The sequence below is a fragment of the Scomber scombrus genome, chromosome 15, assembly GCF_963691925.1.
Source record: "Scomber scombrus chromosome 15, fScoSco1.1, whole genome shotgun sequence".
NCBI classification, from domain to species: Eukaryota; Metazoa; Chordata; class Actinopteri; order Scombriformes; family Scombridae; genus Scomber; species Scomber scombrus.
The window spans coordinates 6317096-6337990 of NC_084984.1; the positions used below are offsets into that span (position 1 = coordinate 6317096).

General features: G+C 37.6%; 1 protein-coding gene across 8 annotated transcripts in view; it reads left to right on the forward strand.

The window, feature by feature from the left end:
- pde8b (phosphodiesterase 8B) overlaps positions 1-20895 on the forward strand; it is a 51197-nt gene that overhangs the window by 21427 nt on the left and 8875 nt on the right. For 3 of the 8 annotated variants that reach the window (XM_062434270.1, XM_062434269.1, XM_062434271.1), the window contains 13 exons: positions 2021-2211; positions 4755-4814; positions 6118-6175; positions 6502-6590; positions 6721-6799; positions 8330-8470; positions 8565-8653; positions 8740-8794; positions 12440-12491; positions 14090-14167; positions 14867-14943; positions 18291-18455; positions 20118-20163. In XM_062434270.1, the coding sequence (XP_062290254.1) occupies positions 2021-2211; positions 4755-4814; positions 6118-6175; positions 6502-6590; positions 6721-6799; positions 8330-8470; positions 8565-8653; positions 8740-8794; positions 12440-12491; positions 14090-14167; positions 14867-14943; positions 18291-18455; positions 20118-20163 (1180 nt within the window). The remainder of the gene's footprint in view (positions 1-2020; positions 2212-4754; positions 4815-6117; positions 6176-6501; positions 6591-6720; positions 6800-8329; positions 8471-8564; positions 8654-8739; positions 8795-12439; positions 12492-14089; positions 14168-14866; positions 14944-18290; positions 18456-20117; positions 20164-20895) is intronic. The other 5 variants (XM_062434276.1, XM_062434275.1, XM_062434274.1 and 2 more) reach the window with 4 other exon arrangements.

The window sequence follows — 20895 nt, forward strand, 5'->3', positions numbered from 1 at the left end:
CACAACTGTACCAAAGGTGGCTGTGGTGTGTTCGTGGTCAAAACTCAGTGTGGGATCAAAAACATGTGTCCATGCTCTGCAGGCTTCATGTCTATCAGCGCAAAACACAGAATTAATTTATGATTATGTGCTCCTCCATAATAATTCACTGGGAGAAGACATAGTCATTATATTACATGATGTCTGTTTTAGGTGTTCAACCCCTTCATTTTAAATACCTGTATTCAGGGTCATGGAAGGGGCTGGAGTCTATCCCAGTATGCAATGAACAAAAAGGCAGAGAGACACCCTGCACAGGTTGCTGGACTATCAGAGAGAAAACAAGCAGATAGATGAACACGCTCACGATTATGAGCTGTTCATAGTCTGCAGTTCCCCTGAGTTGTGCATGTCTGGGGACTGTGGGAGGAAATTCACATATACTCAAGAGAGAAAACATGCAAACTCTGCACAGAATGGAGCAGAACAAAACCACCCTCTGACTCCTCTTGGCTAAAAGAATTTGATGTCTTTCCTACATTTAGAAAACATGCATGTCCCACTCGACTCAAAAAAAAGGAAAAAACGTTTGCTTCTTGTTTCTTCAGTTGGTGATGTTTGATTTTCACCGTGCAAAATGTTCTGTGTGCAGTTTATCTTCCACATTGATCAGCTCCTTTTGTGCTCAAGTTTAAATAAATAAGTTTAGGGCATGTACCTACAAGCATGATTTGGGACATCACAACTAGTGTGGAAGCAAATCATAGTCCTTTACACAAATGTGACGTGGAAACTTAAAGCCTCTCGCAGTCACTACTTCATATATAATAGGGTCTAAACAGTTTATTTAGTGAGCAGCAAATCAAGATATCGGACACTAACTAATCATCATCATTTTATGTTGTCATCATCAGCTGTCGCTCGATGGCAGTTTTCAAATCTTTACAACATCTTTTGTTCAAATTGTGGATTTTTTGAGGGCACTAATGTTATATAATGAATATATTTACACACTCAGCATTCGGACATTCAAATAAAATGGCGGAGGGTTAATGTAGTGCACTATAGAGTAAATAGGGAATGATTTCAGACAGATCTACTGAGAATGGAGAAGAAGGAGACATCTTGGGTGTTGCAGCTAAATATTGTAAAATACATTTTTCAATGAGGGAGAAAAAGGAAGTGTAATTTTAAGGATTTTAATGAAATTTAACTTTTTTTGGAGGAAAAAAACATATCAGACTTCTATTTTTATGTCTTAAAACGTGTGGTGGATATTTTTAAAAACACATTAAAAGGTTCCTCTGACTTTTGGAAACTTTTGACTGGTACTTTATATAGGAATATATTATATCACGTTCCTGTTTTAAATTTTTTTTAAATAAGAGGAAAGAAGCCGTGCTGAGATTCAAATCAGGACTTTCTTGCTGTGAGGCGACATAGCTAACCACAACCACCAATTTTGTACAAAATTTAATCTATCCTTCCATCAAATTCACACTTGCACTATAATGTCACGGACTGCTAGTACTAGGAAAAGTACCCTTCTTCTCTTTGATTGAGCTAATTTTCCAAAATAAATCCCTGTCATAAAATTATTTTGAAAAACAAAATAAAAAAATGAATAAATCATTTTAAAACATTATGTTCAACTTCTCTGAAATGGTTTAACAATCAAGAATGATCCACCTATAAAAGGGAGGTGGGTGATAGCTAAAGGTTAAATACCTCCAAGACCTGCTGTCACATTTGGAGGTTTTGGCATTGTCCTCAATCTAATTGTCTTTAGTACGTCTTAAAGAAAGCGGCTCAGCAGCTACATTGGTTATTACCCAAGCCCATAAATGTCAGTAACATTTGTACTTCTGTAACCTCGGTGTCAGTACTATATATTACAGCTGATGTCTGGTTGTGCTACTCTGGAGAACGTCCCTGTCAGAGTGAAAACGTTGTGTAGACCTACCAACATAGATACTCCATAATTATCACTGTAGTAGTAGCACTGTCTCACCCAGGTGTCCGTTCCCTCCTGTCCCCTCAGGTCCTGCTGGTGTTCGCCAAGGAGGACAGCCAAAGCGATGCCCTCTGGTGGGCCTGCGACCGCGCTGGGTTCAGGTGTAACATCGCACGAACGCCTGAGTCTGCCGTTGAGTGTTTCCTGGACAAACACCACGAGATTATAGTCATTGATGGACGCAACTCGCGCTACTTTGACCCTGAATCTGTCTGCCGGTGAGTCTTACTTTTGGGGGACTGTTGTCACTGCTTCTTTGTTGTTGTCTCACATTTTGTCTTTGATGGACTGGCATTTGTAGAATATCTCCTCCCTAAAAAGATGCTTAAAGGAATAGTTTTGGGATTACACTTCTTGCCAAGGGTAAGATGAGAAGATTGATACCACTCTTGATCCCTCCTCAGTTGCTTTTCCAAAAGTTTGTTCAATTTTTTTTACCCATTAAAGGGTAATATTTCTGGGGAGTTTTTCCTTTGATCGAAGATATATGAGTAGATGGAGGTCTTTCTGTATGCTGTACAGGCAGACCTCCGTGGCATATTTGTAATTGGATTAAAATAGTTAAAAATGTACTTGCAACTAGTTAGTTTAACTCACACAGACTTGAACCGGCTACCAGCACCAGAGGACATAAACCTTGTAAAACCACAATTTGTCATCTTTACACTTTGTTTTTGTGTGTATTAAACAAACATTATATACTGTGTTGACCACTTAGCTTTAAATGTTCTGATAAGTCTGTTTTTTACCTGTAAACATAGATGATGAAGCTATTTCCTCCAGTTTCTAGTCTTTATGCTAAGCTAAGCTAACCAGTTGCTGCTGGCTGTAGCTTCATAGTTAGCATATGGACATGAAGGTAGTTTCGACCTTCTCATCTAACTCTCGGCAAGAAAGTGAATATGTGTATTTACTGGCACAGTAAGCTAGCTTGCTTTTCTTTTACTGTTTTCAAACAAACCAACATGTATGTTTGACTTGAAACTGATTGAAAGGGCTTCACTGGCCAAAAAAAAGTCAGAGAATATTTATAGCAAAAAAAAATCATGTAATCATTCAGTTCAAACAAAAATAATCAATACTGAAATAATGAGGTTCAATCAAATATCAGAAATATACAAAAGTGTTCTGTTTGTGTGAAAGCAGCTGCACTGTAAACAGCTTTGGGTAACTGTAGTGGAGGGCTTGGTGGCGCCATCTGGTGCCCACTGGAAGCACTGCCGGCATCAGCAACCCAAAGCTGCACACTCTTGAGTCTCTGTGGTCTGTAAACAGGAGTTCAAAAGGTTTCTCAATTCAACATTACGCTCTGAAAAGAGGAAGCATGGAGAAAGTGGATAATGGATATCAGAATTAATAAGTGGCACTTGAGTGAGCCTCAACTACAAAGTTTGAGTGTGTTTGTTGACATGAAGGCTGGATAGTGGCCCAGGGGTACCAAGAGTAGTTCAGATGTAGAAGAAAAGGAGCTAAGGTCTTTACTTTTTCTTTTTTTTCTTGTCCATGTTTTTCCACAGAAAAAGCCCCTGGCCTCTTTTCAGAAACCTCTTTGATTGCTGCATAAACCCATTCACTCTCTGAACTTACCAAATGTGAGGTTCATACTGGTTGTACTGGTCTGTGCTATGTGTGTCCCCTGAGTACACAGCTTTCCTGTGTGCATAGGCATTTTAAGATGTATTTAGGAAATGCGTTTATATATATCTGTATTTGGCACATATTTGTATAATGTAAACTGAGTCTGGATTTCATGTCATTTCGGAAATTGAATGCTGACATTGAAGGCAAGCAGTTGTTACTAGCTAAGTTGTAATGGCATATAGTGTTATAATCAATCTCTTATTATTTTAAATATCTAATTTAACCTGATTCTTCTATTATGTGACATGTACTAACAAAAGCCTTTTGTGAAGGCACTTTTCAATGGGGATTCCCAAGGATGAAAATGTTTAATGTTTGTCCCATGGTTGCCTTTACGCCTGTGTGAAAACCTTCCAGGCATCATTACAAGGATGTCTGTAAAGACTTTTTATATGTTGTGTGTTTTAAACATTCTCACTTTTCACAGTCTTGATGAAATAGTGCATATTCCTCGTTATTTTTAGCTAAGACAAGTGAATGCTACTTCTAGGTTTAATTTTGTCTGTATTTCTGGAGACTTTTGGGGTTGTAGTTATTGTTAGATACAGTACTAACCCATACAGAGTTCTTGGATACACTAAAAGCCACCACCATATATTTTGTAGAGTGATTTATTATAAGTGCTTCATTATTTCCCCAAGTAAAGGAACAGATCCATTTGTCTCTCCTGTCTCCTGATTACCACAGTTTGGCAGCAGCTCCTTGTCTGTTCATAACTCCTTCACTCCTCTCTTCCTCACTATTTTCTCTCCTCGTCTTTCCTTTTTTCCCTCCTCATACCTCTTGAGGATCTCTGCCATCATTTGTTCCCTCTGCTCCTCCTTTTATCCTCCATCACTGTCTTCTTTCCTCCTCCACCTCTTGGCCACTTTCCCGTATGTTCTTCCAGCGGTGTGGCTTTGTGGTCAAACCTCTGAAGCAGATGTTGTGCATGGTGTTCCTGTGCAAAGCACAGAAATGTTCTGTCCTTCTTTTGTGGCAATGACATCACCACCAATCTGCCCACATGTTTATTCTGTACCTGAGTCCAAGCCACTTCTCATGAGCTCAAAGTGAGGATGAAATGAACTCCTGTTGACACTCCTGCTGACTTTTAATCTGCTTTTCGTTTTCTTTCCAGGTTGATCCGTGCCACAAAGCCGTCGGAAAACACAGTTATTCTAGCCGTTGTGCCACAAAAGTAAGTTTGATTTTACCATTTTAATGATTGATTTTAATAACCTTCCTTTTTTTTAAAGAGTTTTTTGAAATTGTGCTTTAAAGCCCCTTAAAACGTTAAAGCTTCAAATTTCCTAAATCCCCTTCAGATGTGTTTGTAGACATATAAAAATACTCTGCTTGGGATAATTTGTATTTCTGATATGTTAAATTACCTAGTTGGCTTTGAAATTAGCTATGATGTCACATATCATGCATGTAGGTCCACACCTTCAGTACTGACTGAAAATCAGAGCTTGAGAAACTTTACTCCTTCAGCAGATGTGAAAACAGCCTTCTGGTGTCAAACTTTGCACATACATCATTCTGCACAATGGAGCTCAAATATCCAAGCGAACGAACAATAAGCAAAACACATTTTTGAATAGAGGGGGACTTTTAAGTATTTCTTTATAACATACCAACCTTGTCTCCAGGTTTTCCAAATTACAGTTATAAACAAATAATTTGCAACATGAAATACATTTGGAAGAAAAACATACTGCCACCTTTTGTCAATTAACACATCTAGTAAGCTGCACGAATGTTGATACTAAACCTATTGTAAAATGTGCACAGTTTTAATCTTGTCATACACTATTTGCTCATGGTGATTGCAGCATTATTAAGCTGTTTTTGGTTATATTTAGGCACTGGCAGCACTTGGATAAGATATATAATCATTGTGTCATAGAGGCACAAAAAAAGTCTGCAATGCATCGAGGCAGGAGGAGACATTACATTTTTATTAACTTTTAAGATAAAACCACAATCATCATTCTCTAACGTTAACCAAAGTTTTTTTGTTGTCTAAACCTAACCACATATGGGACTGTGTTTTACTCGGTCTCTGGTGTCAATGTCCTGTGTTTTGGACTCCCTCCATCCACCCTGACCTCCCTCCAACATAAATGTAGCCCTTCTTTTTAATGAAAAAAAACATTGCCTGTGAACATAATCCAGGCAGCAATTATCTTTGACATTACAATGTAATTGGGGAATTAAGTATATTTAGCATAGAAAAACGTACTTTTTAGGAGACTGGGGTTGAACATACACACACACACATATATAAATCTCTCATGTGGAATAACCAAAGCAGCTCTAACGTTCTACTGTGATCACATAGGACTCCATCACTCATATTAAGAAACTGACTGAGACAACAAAGTTTTAATGGCTTTTAAACTACATGCTTTTCTATGTAGGTGTGGAAAAATAAATAAACATAAATGATTGTGGTTGAAGATGGTAATTATTCTTTTTTTTTTTTTGTCATCGTATAGACCGGCTGACCAGGAGGAGCCATCTGTTCTTCCTCTCCTCTGTGCTGGATTTAGCAGAGTATGTCCAAAAGATTTGCCTTAGCTCGTGACTGTGTGTTTAAAACAGACATAAGCCTGAATGTGTTATCCTTGTTTCTGATAGATGCATATTTACTGGCCCTCTAAGAGACTTCAGACATTAAAATAGCAGCATGTTGCCAGTTTTTTTGAAAGAGGCACTTATTGTCAGCTGCCTTTGATGGTGTGAAAATGACGTAGAAGGTTGCAAAACAAGTCGCTACTGAGTAAATCCTGACTCATTCAATTTTCCACTCCCCTCTCTCCCTCTCTCTCTTTCCCTCTTCTGTCTCCTTCAAACACCACTTAACCTTGTTTGGCCTCCAGAGGTTTGTGGAGAACAGCAGTGTGTCAGCCTGCTATAATGAGCTCATACAGATTGAACATGGAGAGGTGCGCTGCCAGTTCAAACTCAGGTACAGCAGAGGGAAAAAACACCTTAATCACAACACACGTATCATGTGGTCATGCACACATGCACAGGCAGACAATACGTATACCCAAAAGGCGTTGGTGTGCTTATAATCCTGAGTTATTCATCTGCAGGGCGTGTAACTCTGTCTTCACTGCTTTGGAGCACTGTCAAGAGGCTGTGGAGATCACAAGTGAGGATCACATCATACAGGTATGGATAATACACACATAAATGCACGCACATGCATATGCATACATGCATAACCTGAAGACTTTTCGGTAAAAGGTAACGTAGGTGATATTTTATATTTTTGTTATTGTAAACAAATCTTATGTAAATGAACAACAGACTCTATTAATGCCCAAATGTTTCAGCCTGATTAACGTTACCCTTTCTGTACTTTTGTGGCTAGAAGATTCATTCACAAATATATTACCAAAGGCTAAAAAACAATCAGCAAACTCCAAATATGTTCATTTTAAAACCGTAGTGGCGATTTTCCTTAGCTTGAGAAAAATAAAAAATAAAAATACTAAGAAAAAATAAACAAAAAAACTCAATCAGTTGACCAATGAGGCACCTCAGGAATGAATCTTACACAGGGGAAAAAGTGCATTGTCTAGGCAAGCATGACATTTATTTTGGTTTATTTTACCATTTTGCAAACAGACAAAAAACAATGGTGTCTGCTGCCTCTCTTGACTGTTGGTCCTATATCTGTCTAAATTCACCTATGTGCCCCAAGCTGCTCACTACCCTCAAAAGAAAAGCATTACCCAGTACTCAAATTAACTAAAATGATACGTATTTTATAATCAAATTAATTAAGCTTTACTCTTAAAAACAAACGGCAACAAAAAAGTACATAAATTAACATTTTAATTATTAAATCTAACACGAATAACAAATAGCTCCAACAGAAACATTACAATTCAAAGTCAAACAATGCTAAGGCCAAGACTATCTGTTCACAACTTGTATGACAAAAGTCTGAACAATTGTACATTTCATTCATACCTACAAGTTTTTTAAATCATTCATACTGTATGTACCTCCCTAAGAACGAATTAGTCAATCAATCTTTTTTTTATATAGCGCCAAATCACAATAAAAGTCATTTCAAGGCACATTATACATAGAGCAGGTCTAGACCATACTCTTTAATTTGATTTAAAGAGACTCAAAATTCCTCCTTGAGCAGCACTTGGCGGCAGCGACAAGGAAAAACTCTAAGGAAAGACTCCACGTCCTTATGAGTGGTTCTTGCATGAAACCCAGTATGTTAATGTCTCCCAATACCTTCTGTTCCTCTACCCTATTTTTAAAAAAAGGCTAAATAATTCCCTTCAAGATCTGGCCACTGTAGTTAATATAAAAAGTTACTTAAACAGGTGTAAATGATGCATGTGTTGGGGACTTTTTTCAGCTGTGGATATGATACCCACAGTAGTGAGCATTTACAGCAGCTGCAGTGTACGTGGAACCAATTTAAAGTAAACAACAGCTCCCATGTTTATTGTAATGAAGAAACATGTCACCCATGTTTGGATAAAAATGGAGCTCTATGGCACAGCGGAAGAAGCTTTATCAGGCTTTGGATTTGAAGAAAAAAATGCACGTTAGTAGGATGAATTTGCTGCTGGTTTGTGTCTTTTCATGGGATTTGTTCACAATGAGAAAAATACAGAATATCACACTTCTTGAATTCTACTTCTAACATCTTGACTGGTGTTGTTACAGTATGTGAACCCGGCATTCGAGCGCATGATGGGTTACCATAAAGGGGAGCTGATCGGGAAAGAGCTGACCGAACTCCCCAAGAGCGACAAGAACAGAGCTGACCTGCTGGACACCATCAACACGTGTATCAATAAAGGAAAGGTCAGTCACACCGTATCCATCCAGTTATCCATCTACCCACCTATGAAATACGATGAGAGTGTTTCATGGCATGATTTCTGCTCTCTCTCTGAAGGAATGGCAGGGTATTTACTATGCCAGAAAGAAGTCAGGCGACAGTATACAACAAAATGTGAAGATAACACCGGTCATCGGCCAAGGAGGGTGAGTCAAAATAAACAAAAAGTGGTTACGTAGCGTACATTTCCAAAAAGATCAGACACTCAAAATCTTTTCTTGATTCCCAACAGGAAAATTCGTCATTTTGTAGCCATCAAGAGACCTCACATAGACAACAATAATCAAGTGAGTGGATAAATACTCTGATTTCCTTTCAATCTTCTTTTTTAGTTATCCTTTGGTAATGATGAACTCAGTGATGATTTCAGTCTTCAGTCTGTTTTTTTACCTCAGCTTTAACACAATCCGAAGGCCTCCTGAGAGCAATAGAGGTTCTTCTAACAAGAAGTCAAATAAGAGCTTTTGAAACGCTTTCAAAAAGTGGCAATAAAAATCTTGATAACTGATCAGACACCGACTCGTTTGGATACCCGGGGCAATAATTCAACCCTTTTTCTTTTTTTTTTGCCTATGCTGTTCCAACCTTAAATTAAGAGCACCTGCACATTAGCAGCGCTTTGAGATCTTAAACCTCTTAAATCTGCCCAAAAATGCTAATTTACAGGCTAAAAATGAAATCTCCCACTAAGTTTAATTTCTTAGACTTAAATAAGACCACTTTTGAGCAACACAAGAGAGCTTGTTTGGTTTTTTTTCTGTCATGTTGTAGAGCTTAAACAAATGTCAGTCCATCAGCAATGCTACAGTAAAGCTTGGCACAATCAAGCCTGGTAGAGAAACTAACGTTTCAGTCCAAAAAGGCATGGATCGCAACCTCTTGGATTGCTGGCAGTTAGTTTTATATAAATACATCAAATGAACTGTAGGCTAAAGTGTCAGATTTAAATACTTCAACCGAGCATGCAGCCTCATTGGCTTCCAGCTCGGTGCCTGAAGCAGGTGTGCCGCTGCTCTCAGCTTGGTTCCAGGCCAATAACGTCACACTATGCTAAGCTACGGCTAAGCACCAGGATCCCCCGCTAAGGCCTGAGAGGGCTAGCAGCCAGGCGCCAGGGCTATTTATACCCCAAGCAAAGCTGCACAGGGACTAGCTTTAGCTCACTGTTCTCTTTCATCGTGTGTACATAAGGTGAATCAGCCGTTGGCGTCTGTCTGCCAAAGCCAAATGGCATTCATTCCTGCTTGTTGAGATTGGGAATCCTTAGACATGGTAGCGACTGATCCAGTTCCTGAAAAACTAGGGAAGCCAATCTGAATTGTGCAATGTCAAAACTGAGTGGTATTTTTTGTGACTTCTTTCTAAATTTATGTTCACCGCACATTATAGTACAAAACCCCGATGCAAAGGAAGAATAAATGTTTAGTATTTGTGGACGTTTTCGTGTTGTAGTCGGGGGTCGTAATGCATCTTCACTCAGACACCAGTATCCATTAGACAACCCGAAGCCACAGAGGTTCTTTCAGGATACCGCTGATCTGATATCCTTTCTTGGGACATTTTCCTTTTGAGCACTTAAAACCACACATTATTCCTCGTCTTTTCCCACCCAGACATTTGGCTGTGGACCACGGTTTCCATTTCATTGTGTTGTTTAGTTAGCAGTATTTGTCTAACCACTCCAGACTTGCAGCAGGTTTAGGGTCAGTTTTGTTTGCCTTTCCCCTCTCAATTAAGGGCCATCATAATCTCAACTATTTCCCAGCTATAGTCCACGTTAATTCAAAAGATATTTTTTACATTTTTTTTTTTTACATTTCTGTTTGTGCTTTGCAGCCCAAGAAGCCCATTAGGATGCAGCCAGCTAAATCTGGAAACCTTGTATGTCATTAGGAGTGTTTATACCGTCTTAATCCTATTTACTCAGTATGGGAGGTACTGGAGACCTGAGAGAAAGCAAATGTAGACAGAGAGGGGCTGTAATAAGCAAAAAAATGACATGGATGCTTAAAATTTAATGTAATTGTTCAACATTTACATTTTATAATTTTTCTCTGTATCAATATTATTTTTTCCTGATTTTGTACTTGAAATTATCAATACACATACAGTATGTTTGGATGTATGCGCTCATCATTACATGAAAGTGTATGATGCAAAGGTGCAGTGAGTCACTCAGGGAGAGGAAAATCTTCTGTAACAGGATTAGAGGCTTTACATATCCATATCTACATTACCTCACTGTGTCTAATTGGATGTACTGTACAAATTCTTACCTGCATGAAAGGATATTAGTATGAGTACAAAATGTGCTACAAGGTGCACTTTTACAGCTGTAAGTGCAGGAGCAATATAATCAAATTAGGTGTGTATATAGGGTATATTTGTGAATCTTGAGGTTTAATTTATTAGTCCCATAATGTTATATATTATATACTTATTTTTAAGTAGGTGATAGTCATACAAAATATATCACAATTAGAGACATAATCCCTTCTTTTTTTTAAAAGTCGGATGAAGAACCAATCCGTATTTGGTCTTCACATCTCATAATAACATTCAATTTTTAAGCAGAACTAATTTAGCTGTTTGTTGTTTTCATCCTCTTTCTATCTACTATTGAAATATATACTAAACATCATTATAACTAGATTTAGCCGCTGTATCACTTTGTTATTTTGGATACCAAACTGAGTTATTAAAGTCTTGGTTTTGTCAGAACTGATATTTTTCAGCTACAGACTTGGGAATACAAAAGTTAATTTTGGCACATTCTTGTTTTAGTTGTCTAGCTGACTCTTGGCTGCCTCTTTGTTGATATTTTTGGCTTTGTAGGGCAGCGCTTTCTCTACTGGTTCAATCAGCTATTTTCTCTTTATTCATTCAGTCACAGGTTGTTGTTGTTTAGAGAATATTTTAATGCTTGAAGACCACATGAAACGAAAGAGAGAGCATCTTTAGCTTCTGTGCTGTGATGCATTTCCTAGTAAAACAGAATATTTGAGCAGTGTATAGTTACAAAAGGGATTTAAATCAAATACATTTCATATGATTGGACGGCTAAAAAGTGGACAGGACTTTTGAGTTTGAGCTGCAGAGAGAAACAGAGCTCCAGAGGACTGCTGGCTCCAGACACACTTCCCTCACCTGCTGTTAGATCAGGAGGACGATGAGGGAGAGATGACCGGATTAGACCTCAGCCGCCACATTGTTTTGGAAACGAAAACAAAGTTTTTGCCCACTGATATCTGAACACATGTCTCCTCCTATCTCTCTCCATATTTCTCTGTTGGCTACCGCGACCCACAAACAGTGAAGTGTGGTTTTATATCACCAGTGTGGCTAGTTACTTGCTCAAAGTCACATTTCATTGGATGAACTTTTGTAAATGCCCCTGAGTGCAGGATGAGTCATCATCAGACATTTGAAACCATTTTACAGGAAGATAATTTCTATGTTAAAATACTCTGATACTGATTTTTGACATATATTTGGCATATAACAGGAGATAAATGAGCAATTAACACAGGGACACATGATTAAAAAAAGGGAAAAGAAGAAAAATAAGTTACATTTAGCTGTATTGGCACAGCATCCAGGTCAAAAGGGACTAAAGTGTTGAAATATTAAGTTTTAAAACATGTCGAAATCTCTGATGCATGTGCACTTTAAATGCCTTATAATCAGGCATTAATAGACTTTGCTTTATTTTTAAGACACAGCAGGTTGTTGCGGTCAGGTATCTTCAAAGAGCATCCAACCGTTGGCTCACGTTTAATCTTTAATCAACAGAAGTAATCCTGCCAGTGTGTTGCTTTCAAGGAGCAGGAAATTAGGCTGATTATATTCCTCACAGCGAAAGCAAACCAACAGTGATTCTTGGTTTCGGTCCAGACTTCGGCTTTAATCAGCTCACGCTTTCTGTCTGTCAGGTTCACAAGTTCAACAAGGAAGAGAGATGCAGCGGAGAGCATTCTCAGTCAGGTAATTCACACCGTCACAGTTTTTAGTGTTGCTCTCATAAATTAACATGTGTATTTTTATGTAAACACACTTTACTGATAATTGTGTAACAGCCTGGTTTTAATTAGCCCTAATTTGCCTCTTGTGCATTAACATTACATTTCGAGTCAAGCATCAAAATTAATTATCCAACAATCTTTATAAAACACATTAGGTTGTTTAACGATATTTTCCACTGTTAACCATTTAGTATAAAAATAATCTGTTTGCTGTACAAAATAATATATGTATTTTATCCCATTTCTCATGTTGCAATATTTTATTTCCTACTTCAGTCAAAGATGGGAGAAAGAACGATATGTCTCCTTGCTTAAAAGACAAGTTCACATTATTCCAAGTCTTAAAACAGCAGTCAGGGGCCCACATGAACACTGAAACCTGTTTTTCTTGCTGTAATCATTCCTCCTGTTAATACTGACCATTAGAAGATCCCTTCATAATGACTTACAATGGAAGTGATGGAGGACAAAATACACAGTCAATGCAAAAAAATGTATTTAAAAGTTGATGTGAAGCTAATATGAAGCTTCAGCCGTCCAAATTAGTCAAATCAAGTCTTCTATGTTTCAACGTTACAGTGTTTTTAGTGCCAAAGTCTTTTTGTTACTATACTTCCACCACCGCTCAACAGGGAGGGAATATGATGCTAAAAAGACTGTAAATGTGGCAGATATCCACTTGGAGTAAATATGAGTCTTCAGCAGCCTGAGTTAGTCAAATAAAGTGCAAATCTTCCATGTTTACACTCTTTTTAGTGCCAAATTCCCTCTTTGTGTGCGAGTGTTTTCCTGTTCAGCTGCAGTGGAGGGATGGTAACAAAAAGAGGGACTTTGGCACCAAAAAGACTGTACATGAAAGATGCTTAATTTGACTAATTTGGACGACTGAAGCTTCATATTAGCTTCAGATCAACTTTTAAATACATTTTTGCACAGAAGGAGGACTGTGGATTTTGTCCTCCATCACTTACATTGTAAGTCGTCAGTATGAACAGGAGGAATTATTAAAACCTGTATCAGTGTTCATTTGGGCACCTGACTGTTGTTTTAAGTCAGATAAAAACAAATATGAACCTATCCTTTAATTTTATATGATCTTTTTTTCAGTTATAATTCTCTTTATCAAATTTACTTTGTATCATTTTATATTTTCATGAAAAAAAAGTTTTTAATGTTTTTTTGTGTCAAACAAAACATGCAAGGACATGTATAAGAGTTGCAACTTGTGTTATGAGTTAAAAAACACTTTAATCAAGCAAAGATCTGAGTACTTTCTCATCCAGACGAGTCTTTGAAAACCTACAAATCATTGACTTATTCATCACTGATGTATTTGTCAGGAAAAAAACATATGTACAGTTGCTCTGTGACGTAAATGTAATTGAAATACATGAAAGGTACAAACTGGAGGATTTAGATGTGCTTCGGTAGCAAAACATACTATTTTTCAAATGAAATAGAGCAGTGAGATTCATTTTTATCAGTATAAATCTGTGTCTGCACCGGTATAAACATGTACTGTACATCTAATGTTCATTTCACCTCTCTAACTGTCTACAGAGTGCCATTCCCTACGTCACCGGGACAGGAGGAAAGATTCAATTGATGCCAGATCAATCAGCTCGCGTGGTAGTGACGGTAAGACCATTCAAAATTCATTATCTTGTATTTGAGCCTCTGTTTTCAATGAATGGATGGAGCACCGTGCTGAAGGGAAGATAAGCAGGAGAGTCAGAAAATGATAGAGGACGAGAGGAATGAGATAACTACGTGATGGGAATAAAGTGAGATGACAAAGGCAGGGACTCAAAGGAAGAACAGGGTAAAAAAAAAAGAACTGAAAGAATGGGGAGATGATTGGAGATGGCTAATCAGAGGATGAGTCAGATTGTGTTGTAGTAGGTACTTGAATTAAAGAGATCCTAACGAGAGATGTGGTGGGCTTGCTGACATTACATGCCTCCCTCCTCGACTCACTTTGACGCAGCTGCTGCTATTTTCAGGTATCTCAGCTCAGTGCCGCTTCTGTTTCTCTCTTCCTCAATCAAAACCACTTTCCTTCTTTCTCAATGCACAACCTTCTAAACCTCCATCTCCCCTTATATTAACATTTACTCCGTATTTACAACATCCTACTCCTTTTTTTTTACGTTTTCATAAGCTACTGTACATCCTTTCCTTGTTTTTTGTCTTTCATTCATAAGCTTGCTCACCTTTTTATGATGAGGGTTAATAATTCCAGGCACTGTGAACTTAAGTCTATATGGGTTTGACAAACAATCAACCATTATAATTATCATAATACAGTAAATACAATTATTATTGTTTGAATTGCAGCTTCCAGTTTACAGAATCGAAGATATTCCTCCGTCGCCAGGATTCATTCCATGACTATCGAGGCTCCCATCACCAAGGTATGCTGCTATCTGTCATTTTAGTCATTTTACATCCCTAATTATGAGGGAAAAAACTTGTTTGTTTGTTTCTTCAACTAAGTAAGACTTTAATTTCAGCAATCTGCATATATATATTGAAATAAAAGATTATTTTAACTACACATCTATTTAATGGACTAGATAAATGTGTAATTAGAATAAAATTTGAGAAATAAAACATTTTACATATTTAACATACAGTAACTAATGGTTATATAAAAACAACAAACTTCATATAATATGCAGTATAATCTTTATATAACTAGATCAAACATGCTCATCCATTTTTTTTTGGCTAATAATGATAATAACTTTAAGAGGAACTTTCATACATAAAATGCAAGTACAATCAAATTATATGTTAAAAAAATTGAACAAAGCATTAAAATATAATAAAAAAGGATATTATATGCATAAAATGTCAACAGATGGATCACTGTAGATTTATGCAAGCCATTGTTGAACTTAGTATTTTTCATACATTTCAATTAGGACACACTCCTCGGGGCAAACGCTGCACTGCCCTCAGTGATCAGAGTGAAGTGTCAATGTCCACAACTTTTAATAACAGTATGACTCTGGAGCTACAGAATCCATCACTGTATTTTCATTGAAAACATTTACAAAATATCAACAATCATACTGATCTAATCATTTCAACAAATACAAATGGGGTCACATTGGATTTATCATACTGACAACAGTTTATAAGAATTTATCATTTAGTTTATAATCAGAATACTTTGTATTATGTGGCAATTTTCAAGTCAATTGAAAAATGTTACTTTTTTTTTAACTGAGGGAAAACACTCACTGCACTGATGCATTTATTTCAACAATTGAAAATCAACATTTCAACAAACTGGACATATTAACTGACTGATTATGCATGTTTTTAAGAAATATCACAAAATTGTCAGGCTTTTGGGGGATTATGGCTTTACATAATTTTTTCTTCAGTAAGCTCTTTGAAACGTATTTACATTTAAAAAAAATACACCGGGCCCAACAGACTTCAACTGAGTGTGTTTAGCCCAAGTCTCAGTCTGGTTGAGTTAAATTCAACACTTCTTTTTTTTTTAAACAAGAGTTCATAACACAAAATATGCTTTACCAAACCGCTGAGAACAGCAGAATCTTTCTTTGAGTGAACAATTTCATATTGAATCCTCTATTGAGGTAACGCCTTAAGCAATTTAAAAACACACATTACTCCACTTGTTTCATCCGATGCATGAGTTGCTCAGTAGAGTCATCAGGTTGCACATGTCGGATTTCCACCATGAATTAAGTCCCTTTATGGCCCATTAGCAGCTTGTTTCACACCAGCCGGTTCCTAAGATGGAACATGATATCTGCTTTTTCCAAATTAAGCCACTTTGAGCATTTTAGTGTATTACTGCAAGACTGCTTAGCCAAAAACGAGCCATTAGAGCTGCCTTTACAGCCCCCGTTTTGTCTGATTGAACCAATAATTAAGGGTTTTTCTCTTATGGTTGTTAAAAATGCAGACATAACAAGATCAAAAGATACTGTATCCCTTTATTGACTAGATGTGCGTACTGCCTTGCTTCTCCTTTTCCTGTTGATATTTAAACTTTAATCATTCCCTGTAACCAGACTTTGAGGAAATGTATTCACTTTAAGATATGTTAAAGGTGCACTATGCAGGATTTTCCTTAAAAACAATGAAAAAACGTGTAAAAGTAAATCCCTCTCAACTATCATTTATGACCCTGTAGAAATGTGTGACGGTGTATTCATCTGCAGAGCCTCTGTCCTCTGCCTGTATTTTCTCATTTCCTTTTTTTTTGTGACCGCACATGCAACACAAGACGCCCAGACAGTACACTTGTATTTTCTTATTTCCTCATTATTTTGCACTTCTGGGCATCAACCCTTTGGCCAGCAGGTGTGTAGCCTCCAGCCAATAACAGTGTGCAGGGTGTGAGGTCTGGACTCGTAATGTAGCGTACCAGGTTACGTCACCGTCTCCATCTATCTGCTCTGCTCAACTCTGTTCTCTGTGTCTGTGTCATGGATGTATAAGGAGCAGCGGGTCTGTGTGTCTGTTTGACTGAGGGCAAAGCTGAGTCACACACACACACACACACACACACACACACACACACACACACACACACACACACACACACACACACACACAGAGCAGAGAGGCCACAGCAGAAAGGAAGAAGCTCTTCATTCACGCAAAATAACGCCTTCCTGCATGGTTGTTTGGAGATGTTAGTGTGTTTATTTGTGCTTTAAAACATAACCACAATGAAACAATCAGAAAACATTTTATTTATCTGATTTACAGCTTTGCGCCACCACCGCTGCTCTCTCTCTCTCTAGTTGAGCCGGGGAGGAGGGGACGACTTTGAATGCTGTGCTTACTAACACCAACCAACAAATCCTGCATAGTAAACCTTTAAGACCTTCTCCTTACAGGAAAAAACATAACTAACTTTTATTTGCTAGATGATTTTTAGTTTGTGCCTTTTTAGTATTTTACAGAATTAATTGTTTACAGAATTGATAATTATGTGGTGAAAGAGCACCGTAGTATGTCTTTGAATTTATTGCTCCACACATATATGCACAGTTGATGTCCTCCATGACTCTGCTGTAGTGATGTAGTTCAAATTCAGGTTTATTTATTTGTCATACCAACCATATCCTATTAAATACATACAGCGGATTTATAAATAATATACATTTATAAATAAATTGCGTTCCTCGGGACCAAAGCTCAAGAGAAAATAGAATAAATAACTAATCATACCTTAAAAAACACACACACACACACATAAGAACAATTAAAAAACAATTAGTTAGCAATTAAGTGCCTGATAAAATCATAATAAATAATCAACTAAGAGGTTTCTGATGTATAGATGTGCAAAAAGTGCAACATTATGCATTTGTTAGCAGTCTTATGGCTTGTGGGAAGAGGCTGTTGTACATTTCGGTTGTTTTTTGCTCTGATGAAGGTCTATTGGAGGAGTAATGAGCCCAATGTTAAGCTGTAGGTTGGATCATAACACATATACAGTGTACGGTGTGTCACGTTGTCTCTTTCTGTTTCCTAATGCGAGGTCCTGTGATGCTCTTTTGTGTTTGAAAAGCAGCTTTATTAGCTGTTTTTACCCCAGACGACATTTCCCCAGCGTCACATGCACATTTCCATGACAAACGCACAAAGAAAGGAGCACTCTGTTACGACATGTCTTTGCAGAGAGCTCTTTGTGCATTTGCTTGTATGCAGAGTCTGTTTTGTAACAGAAAGGGACTTTTTTTCTTTTCTTTTTCCTCTTCCCTAGGTAATAAACATCATCAACGCAGCCCAGGAGAGCAGTCCGGTTACGGTGGCTGAGGCTCTGGACCGTGTGCTGGAGATCCTGAGGACCACTGAGCTCTACTCCCCTCAGCTCGCCTCCAAAGAAGACGACCCCCACACCAACGACCTGGTTGGGGGGCTCATGAGTGTAAGAGAGAGGGAGTGTAGATATTTAATACAGTGTATGCTTGAGTTCATTCAGAAGTATAGATGCTTTATAAGGAGAGGTTAAAAATGTTCTTACCTCATGCATATGAAACTGAACATGCATTCTTGTTGAACTGAGGATTTTTTGGCCTCCAAAGTAAAATCTAATGTGTTTATTTGGAGTGCCAACAGAGGTTATGTTTAGGTTTTTTTTCTAATTTGTTGAACTACGGGGTGATTCACTGCATCATGCAGATGTCAACGTCTGTTCTGAAATCAGAGTTTGATTTGTGCATTTCCAAATCCATCAACTTCCAGCAAGGAGGATTTTTATATACCAAATTATCGCACACTTCCAAGGCAGTTTAAAGGATGAAGCTGGCCATTTTCTTTGTCAACAAAACCCATGAAAAGACCAAAACTATCAGTGATCAACAACAATAAATTCATCCTGCTGACAAGTATCTTTTCTGTCCCCAAAAGCCTGATATATAGTAGCTTATTACTTTGTGCCAAAGAGCTCTAAAAACACACCACTGAGCCACTGGGCGATATATTCCTTCATTACCGTGAACACACACTAGCTGTAGTTTGACTCGAGTCAATCCCACATACACTGCTGGACAGCTGCCAAAATACTTGCTACTCTAAATGTGTGTTAATCCGTAGCTGAAAATAACACCCCACCCCCTCCAACACATGCCTCCTGTTTGAATAACGCTCGCTAAAAACTACCGAGCTCAGCTGTTTTGGGAAAGTACTGAGCCTTAAAGAAACGTATCAACATGTTTGTGAGCTGTTTTTTAAGATTTTTATCTTCAGTAGGAAGATGAAGGAGAAGGAGAAGTTAAAGAGGATTGACAGACGGACAATACATGATTGGTTTTGGGGTTTTTTAAAATGAGATTTGCTGAAATTTTGGGGAAAAAAGAATAAAACCTTCAGCTTTATCCTTTAAACCCGTTCTGCTATTCTTGTTAATAGTAAAGATTTGTGTAACAGAATTTTTTAAGCATAAATGAATATGTATAATATATTTTTTTATTATAATAATGTCTCAAATAACAGTGTGAAATGTGAGAGGAATCATTTCAAGTGATGAAAGTTCAGAGAATTATCAGCGACTCCGCAGCTCCCCTCGAACTGAGATTTATTGCAACTTTCAGCTCATTGTTTAGCTGTCCGGCTGCAGGCAGCTGTTTTCAGACACTGATGGCTCTAAATTTTACACAACCCTGCTCAGCACCAAATGGCAAACAGACACAGTTAGCTGTAGACTATTTGACGAACATAGTGGAACATTTAGCAGCGAAAAGAGCCAGGTATTTCCCCTCAGGAGTTGGTAGAGAGCAAAAACAGAGCTAAAAGAGAGTGAATATTGGACTTACATTCAGCAGGTGGACAGAAACACGACTCCAAATGAATGATAATGTTGTTCCGTAGCTGCTGGATGTGGAAATAAGTAACCGTTCGCTAACAAGTTCAACATATCAACTTAATAGCTGATGATATTTTAATGTTGTGTTTGCAACTTTTTTCCGTTACCCCAAAAGTGGCCAAAAAATCAGTGCATGCAGATTTTAAAGATGTGTTATTACTAGCTTGACCACTCTGTTTATAGATCTAATTAATTGAACCATTTCTGTCATTATTTTTTTTCCAGGATGGGCTACGGAGACTCTCTGGGAACGAGTACGTTTTCTCGAAAAGTAAGTAACCCACAAATCATCACATCATGTCACTGATCATGTATGAATATAAATCAAATTATTACCTTCTTTTAAATACCTATCACATGTGTTTTCACTTATTATGGTTTATTAGACTTATTTTAAGGGTTGAAGTTGAGGGCAGAGATATGCTGGGAATTAACTGATGTACTAATGAAGAAAGAAATAGGTGTTAAGGTGTCTTGAACACATGTAACAGATGCAGTAGGATTAACAGGAGTGAGGAGGTTCTCAGTAAAGCCACGTACTGTTCCACTGAGAAGATCAAATAATCAGGGATAAGTGAGAACACCTGTGTGGGTGAGCTGGTGTGCAGAGACTGTGACTTAATTAAGTGTCTTTCATTCACAATGCGACTAATGTGCTGTCATAACACACAATAAGTCAAGCAGTGAACATAGTCGTGGTGTGAAGATGGAATCCCTGCACTAAAGAATAGATTCACAAATTTCCAAATCTGTCTTAAAGAAATAGTGAAGCGCCAAAATGAATACTGACCCATATTTTTCTTGCTGTAATCATTCCCCCTGTTCATTTTGACCATTAGAAGATCCCTTCATAATGCACTTACAATGTAAATGATGGTGGAACAAAATCCCCAGTCCTCCTCCTGTGTAAAAAAATAAAAAGTATTATAAGTGTATTTGACGGTGATATAAGCTTTAGCTGTCATAATTAGTCAAATCAAGTAGATATCTTTCAAAGTTACTG